Source organism: Phoxinus phoxinus, assembly GCF_949152265.1.
Source record: "Phoxinus phoxinus genome assembly, chromosome: 12".
Lineage (NCBI taxonomy): Eukaryota > Metazoa > Chordata > Actinopteri > Cypriniformes > Leuciscidae > Phoxinus > Phoxinus phoxinus.
The window spans coordinates 36167544-36175976 of record NC_136887.1 but is presented as its reverse complement, the minus strand read 5'-3'; the positions used below and the strand labels follow the sequence as shown (position 1 = coordinate 36175976).

The 8433-nt window shown below is 42.6% G+C and overlaps 1 protein-coding gene across 1 annotated transcript; it reads right to left on the bottom strand.

The window, feature by feature from the left end:
- Positions 1–690: 690 nt before the first annotated feature.
- msx1a (muscle segment homeobox 1a) lies at positions 691–3242 on the bottom strand. The gene is made up of 2 exons (XM_079630899.1): positions 2667–3242; positions 691–1709 (listed from the first exon to the last, which is right to left on the bottom strand). The coding sequence occupies exons 1-2, from the start codon at positions 2947–2949 to the stop codon at positions 1303–1305; spliced, it is 690 nt and encodes a 229-aa protein (XP_079487025.1). The 5' UTR covers positions 2950–3242; the 3' UTR covers positions 691–1302.
- Positions 3243–8433: the final 5191 nt, after the last annotated feature.

Genomic DNA, 8433 nt, shown 5'->3' with positions numbered 1-8433 from the left:
CCACTGTCCTGACCCGAACCACAACCCTGACCCACTGTCCTGACCCGAACCCGAACCCTGACCCACTGTCCTGACCCGAACCATAACCCTGACCCACTGTCCTGACCCGAACCCGAACCCTGACCCACTGTCCTGACCCGAACCATAACCCTGACCCACTGTCCTGACCCGAACCATAACCCTGACCCACTGTCCTGACCCGAACCACAACCCTGACCCACTGTCCTGACCCGCGTCCGGGACCGGGCTCATCTGCTCAGGTGTGTTCCCGTAGATGTCGGTCCAGCGGCGCCAAGAGCAATAACTCCAGCTGTGGAGAGACTCAGATGATCGATGACAGGTTAATAAACTCAACACTTTATGAGTTTAACACAGATGTGTTTCTGTACGAGATTATTCACGATTACCGACTGAGTGTCCGATGTTCTGATCTACAGAAGCAGAACTATCGCTAATCTGCCAGAACTGATGCTTCTTTTTCATTTACTCTTTTTGTCTTAGCATCAACATTTCGAAAGGGTTGTAATTTGTGTATTCGAGTGTTTTCATTTAAACCACATGCAGATATTTGAGATTAAGATTTAACACTTCTGGACTGAGTTCAATCCTCATCAAATATTTCGGTTTAATTTTGAAACATGTTTTTAAAAAACTCTCTCTCAGAACAAGGAAACTAATGAAACAGAATATGCCATTTTCATTAATTTATTTAACAAATATATTCATCATATAAATGGTATTTTTGTCCAAATGTACAATATTTTACAGTTCAGAATCAGATATCCCTCTCGAAGGGAATCATCGACACAACAGTCGGTGTGGTTGATCTTTAAATGCTCGTTTGCAACAATCACGCGAGAGAACGCCGTTCCAATATAAACGCGAACTCAATAACTCAGAGTTCCCTCGAGCAAGTGTTCATAAGTGTTCATAACTCAAGCCGTGTTCATAACTCAAGCCGTGTTCATAACTCAAGCCGTGTTCATAACTCAAGCCGTGTTCATAACTCTCTCCGTGTTCATAACTCTCTCCGTGTTCATAACTCTCTCCGTGTTCATAACTCTCTCCGTGTTCATAACTCTCTCCGTGTTCATAACTCAAGCCGTGTTCATAACTCAAGCCCGTGTTCATAACTCTCTCCGTGTTCATAACTCTCTCCGTGTTCATAACTCAAGCCCGTGTTCATAACTCTCTCCGTGTTCATAACTCAAGCCGTGTTCATAACTCAAGCCCGTGATGCGATTATTAATAACCGTGTGCACTGTTATCGCAATAGTCCGCTGAAGAGATATTTCTCGTGTCTTAGGCTAAATGGTACATGCTGTATCCCATGTGTGTGTACAGTCCCACCGGACTCAAGCTCAGCGAGTGTCTGTGAAACTCGTGCGATCCCGAATATGACCCGGGCACGTGTGGGAACGAGATCCCGAAGGCCGGAGCAAGCATCGGTTTACGGGCCATCTTCAGCTTCTCGAGCTCGGCCTCCTGGAGCCGCTTGGCTTTGGCTCGCCGGTTCTGGAACCAGATCTTGACCTGGGTCTCCGTGAGGCTGAGCGAGCTGGAGAACTCGGCCCGCTCCGCGATGGACAGGTACTGCTTCTGCCGGAACCGGCGCTCGAGCGCCAGCAGCTGGGCCGTGCTGAACGGGGTCCGCGGCTTCCGGTTCGTCTTGTGTTTCCGTAGCGGACACGCGGGAGGACTGAGACGCCCTGAACACACACACACACACACACACCCACACACACACACACACACACACACACACACACACACACACACACACACACACACACACACACACACTTATTAACTCACATCATGCAGTACTAATGTTGAGGTCTACACACACTCTAAAAATGCTGGGTTGTTAACCCAAATTTGGGTCACATATGGACAAACCCAGCCATTGGGTTTCTTTAAAAAAAAAAATTTAACCCAATGTTTGAGTTTGTCCATATTTTACCTAAAATTGGGTTAAACCCCCCCAGCGTTATATAGAGTGCAAAAGTCATTGAGTCGCGTCTCCCGCGATGTTGATCAGACTTAAATAACTTTCAATTCGAATAGCCGATATAAAAATAAAGGTTCCAAAATGTGTTTTAAAATAACCATTTTTTTTCATTCCCAAAACACCTTCAGCGAACAGTTAAATAGTTTTTTTCTTATTGTGAAGAACATTTTTTAAGGATTTAGTTAGAATTCAGTTATAATTTAATAAAAGACGAATATTCTTCACGGAACCATAAATGTCAATAAAGAACTTATAACACTTTACAATAAGGTTCATTAGCATTAGTTAACTATTAGTTAACTACATTAGTTAGCAGCGAATAATGAACTGCACTTACACAGCATTTATTAATCTTTGTTAATGTTATAATTTACTAATAGCCTACTTTATTGACATCTTGTTAACATTAGTTAATGCACTGTGAACTAACACGAACAATAAACATCTTTATTTATATTAACTAACATTAACAAAGATGAACAAATACGTAGGCCTATTGTTTGTTAATATGTTAACTAATGAACCTTATTGTAAAGTGTTCCCTCTTGTTTTTAAGAGTGGTAAATCATGCAAATCAAGTGTGTGTTGCAGACTCAGATATGAACCTCAGCTCATGTGTGTTCATTAATATCACAGGCTCCTGATCGTAACTCACGGGGAGAGAAGCTGTCCGGCGGTGTCCACGCGAGCTCCGGGCTCTCCGCCTTCACCGGAACCTTCAGCACATCACCAGAGACTGAGACACGAGCACGAGCACCGGCCCGGTCCGGACCCGCCTCCGTCCCGGGAGCACGCGCTGAAGTCCCGGTGTGAGAACCGTTCGGCCTCCGGTCGGCCATCAGAGCCTCGACACTGAACGGGAGGATCTTCGGCTCCTGCATCTCTGCGGGAACTCCCGGGATCACACGGGCATGATCTTCCGTACACCCAGAGGTCATGCTGGTAACCGGGGCCGTGCACACACACACACACACACACACCGATGTGAAGTGCACGGTTAGTGTTAACAACCAGATGTGATGCTCAGAACATGCTGGTGTTCGAGTCCGCTATGAAGGACCGTACGCTAATAACACACGGGGAGCCAATCAGAGCAGAGGGGCGGGGCTTAAGTTACTGAAGTTCGGCACTGTGTTCATCTGTGAGTGACGTGTTGCGTCCTGGACAGAGCAAAATAAGCGATGGTTCTGTAACATAGGCACCTTTAAAGTGTGTTAGCAAATAACGATAAATTACGGCAGCAACGATAATTATTGTTTGTGATTTTATTTATTTATGTATACCACATTGATGACTGATTAGCCTGTTTTTCCTATTTCTTTTGTCAAAAAAGGCGATTCGTGGTTTTAAAAACCATTATTTTCTTTAAAAAAAATTGTTATCTGTGTCGCCTCGCCTATATTTCTGCATGAGAGTTCCTTGAAGAGAATGTGCAAAGCATGAACGCGTATTATTCGTAACACAGCTGATCAACAGTGCGCTGACTCCACATGTCATCTCCAGTATCGATCGGCGGTGACCAGTGTTTACTGGGCTGATTATTAGCCTCGGACGGCGGTGTTGTTTTTGGCGCCAGCGGCGGATCAAAGCCAGAACTCTAACCTCCCGAAGAGACGATCATTCCGCACGAACATTTCTGAAGACATTCACAGCTCTCAGTGTGTAGCTGGAGGAACAGAGCATGCTCAGAGAACACGACCATAACACAAACAACACGAATATAGTGCGAGATATTAAAACTGATTCAATATTGCATGGGTCTACATTCTTGCAGAAACCCGTTCTCCTCTTTAAACTGCAGTTGTAGGCCTTTAACTGATACAATTACATGCAAACGGTAATTTAGCATTTCCTTAATTTCACATCCGGCTGTTAAAGCGAATAAATCTGTAATTAGGCTTGGAGACACTTAGAGCCCATTAGATGAAATGAGTGTCGCGCGCTTTGAAGTCTCGCGCTCTCACGCGCTGCGGGAATGTTTGATCCTTATGAGCAACATAAACACACACTTACACACACTTACACACACTTACACACACCCTCCCGCCGCCCGCTTCGAGACGGTCTCCGAGCTGCATCTGAGCTGTAAATAACTGGCATTGATGGTTCGTGTTGTGTTTGTGTTGGGAAACACAATTAGCATGAGCTTTAGGGGCAGTGTGCGTGGAGAAGCCGATTACCATAGTTTTTATTGAAATCTCAGGGCAACAAATGAGGCTGAACTGCGACACAAAGAGACTGTAGGCCTATCAGAGCTTTGTTTAACTCCACAAACTCCGGCTTTGATTCGCAGTCCGGAGGCACAAAGAGCCTTTGTCGTGTCTCTGCGAGAGTTGTCTTAACCCTTTTCATGCGGAGTCTGTCAAATCTGACTTAAAAGACTTGAAAGGTTCCGTGGATATCAAAAGACGGTCCGAGGGAAACGTTTAGCCTCCGAGAAAAGCGAAAAGCGAATGACTCAGGATCCCTGTCACCGGGGAACATGTGTGTCCCATTACGCGGGTCAGAACTCGTGTGGCGCGACAGTTGTGCTTTGATTCGTGTCGTTCAGATGAAGCACACACACACACACACACACACACACACACACACACACACACACACACACACACACACACACACACACACACACACACACACACACACACACACACACACACACACACACACACACACTCACTCACTCACTCACACACACACACACACACACACACACACACACACACACACATCATCATCATCACAGAGAATAAAGCGGTGATGCTGAAGATGAAAGACTGAATCATTACTGATAATAATGTCTCGTATTCCCGCGCGCTCAGCTCCTCGATGCCTTCGGTTATTTAAGCTCCTAAAACTCTCTCTCTCTCTCTCTCTCTCTCTCTCTCTCTCTCTCTCTCTCTCTCTCTCTCTCTCTCTCTCTCTCTGTCTCTCTCTCTCTCTCTCTCTCTCTCTCTCTCTCTCTCTCCTCTCTCTCTCTCCTCTCTCTCTCTCTCTCTCTCTCTCTCCTCTCTCTCTCTCTCTCTCTCTCCTCTCTCTCTCTCTCTCTCTCTCTCTCTCTCTCTCTCTCTCTCTCTAACAACTCTGAGTCTCTCTCTCTCTCTCTCTCTCTCTCATGTATAGAGATTCAAGATTCAAGTAGATATTTTGGCATATTTTAGATATTATCTATCTATCTATCTATCTATCTGGGTTAGGGTTAGGGTTAGGGTTAGGGTTATCTATCTATCTATCTATCTATCTATCTATCTATCTATCTATCTATCTATCTATCTATCTATCTATCTATCTATCTATCTATCTATCTATCTATCTATCTATCTATCTATCTATCTATCTATCTATCGTCAAACCAAAAATATATTCAGACACCAGATATAATGTTTGATATTTGTTGTAGTGTGTAGCCTACAGGACACATGGACAAAACCAGCGAAATATCAACTGAGTCAAAACTCTGAGTTCTTGTCATATTCTATTACCATCGTCAAACCAACCCGATCTCACGGCAATTCGTACGAATTTTACGAGGTGGCTAATTCGTACCAATTCATACGACCTCACTCGTACGAATTTGTACGTTTTTTGCTAAATCGTACATATTTTACGATTTGCCAAAATCGTATGAATTCATACGAATGACCTACCCCTGACCCCGCCCCTAAACCCACCCATCACGTGGGTTTAGACAAATCGTACAAATTCGTACGAATTGGTCGTTCTCTAAACTCTAGCAAATAAACTGTGATAATGAGACTGAGCTTCACTGATGAGCGGACACACACACACACACACACACAGTGATTGAATCATTCCCTCATTAATATATATTTAATTTTGTAAACCTACAAGTATACATCTTCCTCCAGTGAATGTGCGTCTAGTTATCAGTATTTACTACATTTGCATGAATGTAAGGTTTATAGCTTTATATTTTTTATTTACTTATTTTTATATTCAAATACACATATATGAGTTCACTCAACATTCTTTATGTAGGCTAGAAATATATGCATTCTGTTGGTGTGACATATTTAAAGTAATAAATGTTGAGTAAACATGTTTTCTTGTCATTTTAGAAGTTGCATTTACTTAAATGTGCAAGACTTTATTTTTAATAAATCCACACTTCATTTTTTGTCAGTGTGTTTTTGATGCATATTGCCTACTTTTTGTTTATTTAATTTTTAATTAACTGGAGCAAAACAATTGTTTAGAGGCTTTATTTGTCAGAATTTGTTTAATCACTTACATTTACATTACATTTATTCATTCAGCAGACGCTTTTAAAAGCGACTTACAAATGAGAAACAATAGAAGCAATTAAACTAGCAGTAGACCAACAGTGTGTGAGTGCTGTGACCCTTCACAGTACAATCCAACGTACAGTACTTTTTTTTTTTTTTTTTTTTTTAGAATAGAGAAGAGTGTGTTAGTATTACTGGATTAAATGCTGCCGTCTTCAGGAATTTTTAGGGTACGGACTCCGCGGCTCTGGCTGAGTTAGGCAGATCACTCCACCAGTAGAGAACAGTAAAGGTCCGAGAAAGAGATTTTGTGAAAAAATCTTAAAAAAATCGTGGTCATATTCCAAGCACAGTTTATCCAGCATCGTGCAGATCTTTTATTATTATTAATAATATTATCTCCTGTTAAAAGTTGAAATTTATAAATGAGATGTAGATGAAATCTGAGATAGGGCAACTGGAAATCAGTGGAATCCAGACACACACACACGCACACACACACACACACACACACACACACACTCACTCACTCACTCACTCACTCACTCACTCACACACACACACTCTCTCTCTCTCACACACACACACACACACACACACACACACACACACACACACACACGGCCCGATGAGAGCAGCTCGTGCAGATGAACTGTAATGAGCAGTTTTACACACACACACACACACACACACACACACACACACACACACACACACACACACACACACACACACACCTGCAGATGAACTGTAATGAGCAGTTTTACACACACACACACACACACACACACACACACACACACACACACACACACACACCTGCAGATTAACTGTAATGAGCAGTTTTACACACACACACACACACACACACACACACACACACACACACACACACACACACACAGAGTAATAGCGTTAGTCTCTCTCGGAGCGGAATAATGTTGATATGGGGATTCGGTGATTCGGTGATCGAGAGCTTCATAAAACTTAATGAAATGCCTAATATGCGGAAAACAAGCTAACAAATCAAACTCGGAGATCATTTGGCAAAAACGCCGCGATTTCTGACGCCATAAAACATTGAATCCACTGCACGTCATTAGAGAATAAGACGAATTAGTTATTCCGCCATTTCTGAACAAGACTAAAAACCAAATACTTAAACCTGACTTAAACTATTGAATAATTATTGGTTTGGATATGCTTTATCGTTCTACTGTTCACATTTCCATGGGGATAATAACCATATTTAGCCTATACTGGTGAAAGAGTTATTATTGTTTATATATATTGCTATTATATCTTTTTTTTTTTTAAAGGCTTCACGGGAATAAACAGGAAAATAACGATCAAAACAACGAAGCGCTATAAAGGTGACATTTATTAGGATATGATTAATTTGAATATGTTTAGCCCAAAAAACATAATCCCACAAAAAACAAAACAAATAAGCAAGTAGGCTAAATACATAAATCAGATCTATATTACCTCGGTATTTATTAATTTCCCTTTAATGTATCAACTCTCACTCCTACTTTTAATATCCCTCACTCAAGAAAATAATAATTCTGAACAGCTGTTTTAATTTCAACTTCTTTGATAACCTAATTGCATTTTGATTTTTTTCTTAGATAGCCTCTGTTTAATTAGAGTATTTGTCCATGTCATTTGTAAAGCCTGATGTTTTTCAATGCTTTATAATCTTTACATCTGAACAAAAACGCGTGCGATCTCAGTCAAAGCATTGGGACCAAACCCGGGAAGATCGAGATCGGGCCGAAACTGGACTGTATATTATACTGTATAAAACTCTTACAGGCTTCCAGCGCGTCACTGTGTAAGAATTATTATGATTATTGTTAGATCTATAATTATAACGGGGTCTTCTTTCCTGGGTCTGTGCTTCTGTTCTGACCTGAGGTGTCTAATCCCGGAGGTTAAATCACGGGTTCCCTCGGGAGTTCGGCGACACAGCGATAAATCCGCGCGAGGCGTTTCCCGCGTTCGGTTTCCCGCGTTTAATGAGGCCGTTAAAGCGCGATTGATTTCGCCTCATCTTTACGATCAGCGCGCGCGCCGCTATCAGTCCCGCGCACATTGAGCGCGCGGCAGTTTGTCTCGCGCGGCGCCGTTTCGCGGACTTTCATTCCCGCCCCTCGAACCCCGCGCGCCCCA

Coding starts and splice junctions, on each gene's coding strand:
- msx1a (XM_079630899.1), bottom strand. CDS start 2,949: ATGACCTCTGGGTGTACGGAAGATCATGCCCGTGTGATCCCGGGAGTT. Junction 1,710..2,666: donor GCCGGACAGCTTCTCTCCCC/GTGAGTTACGAT, acceptor GTGTGTGTTCAG/GGCGTCTCAGTCCTCCCGCG.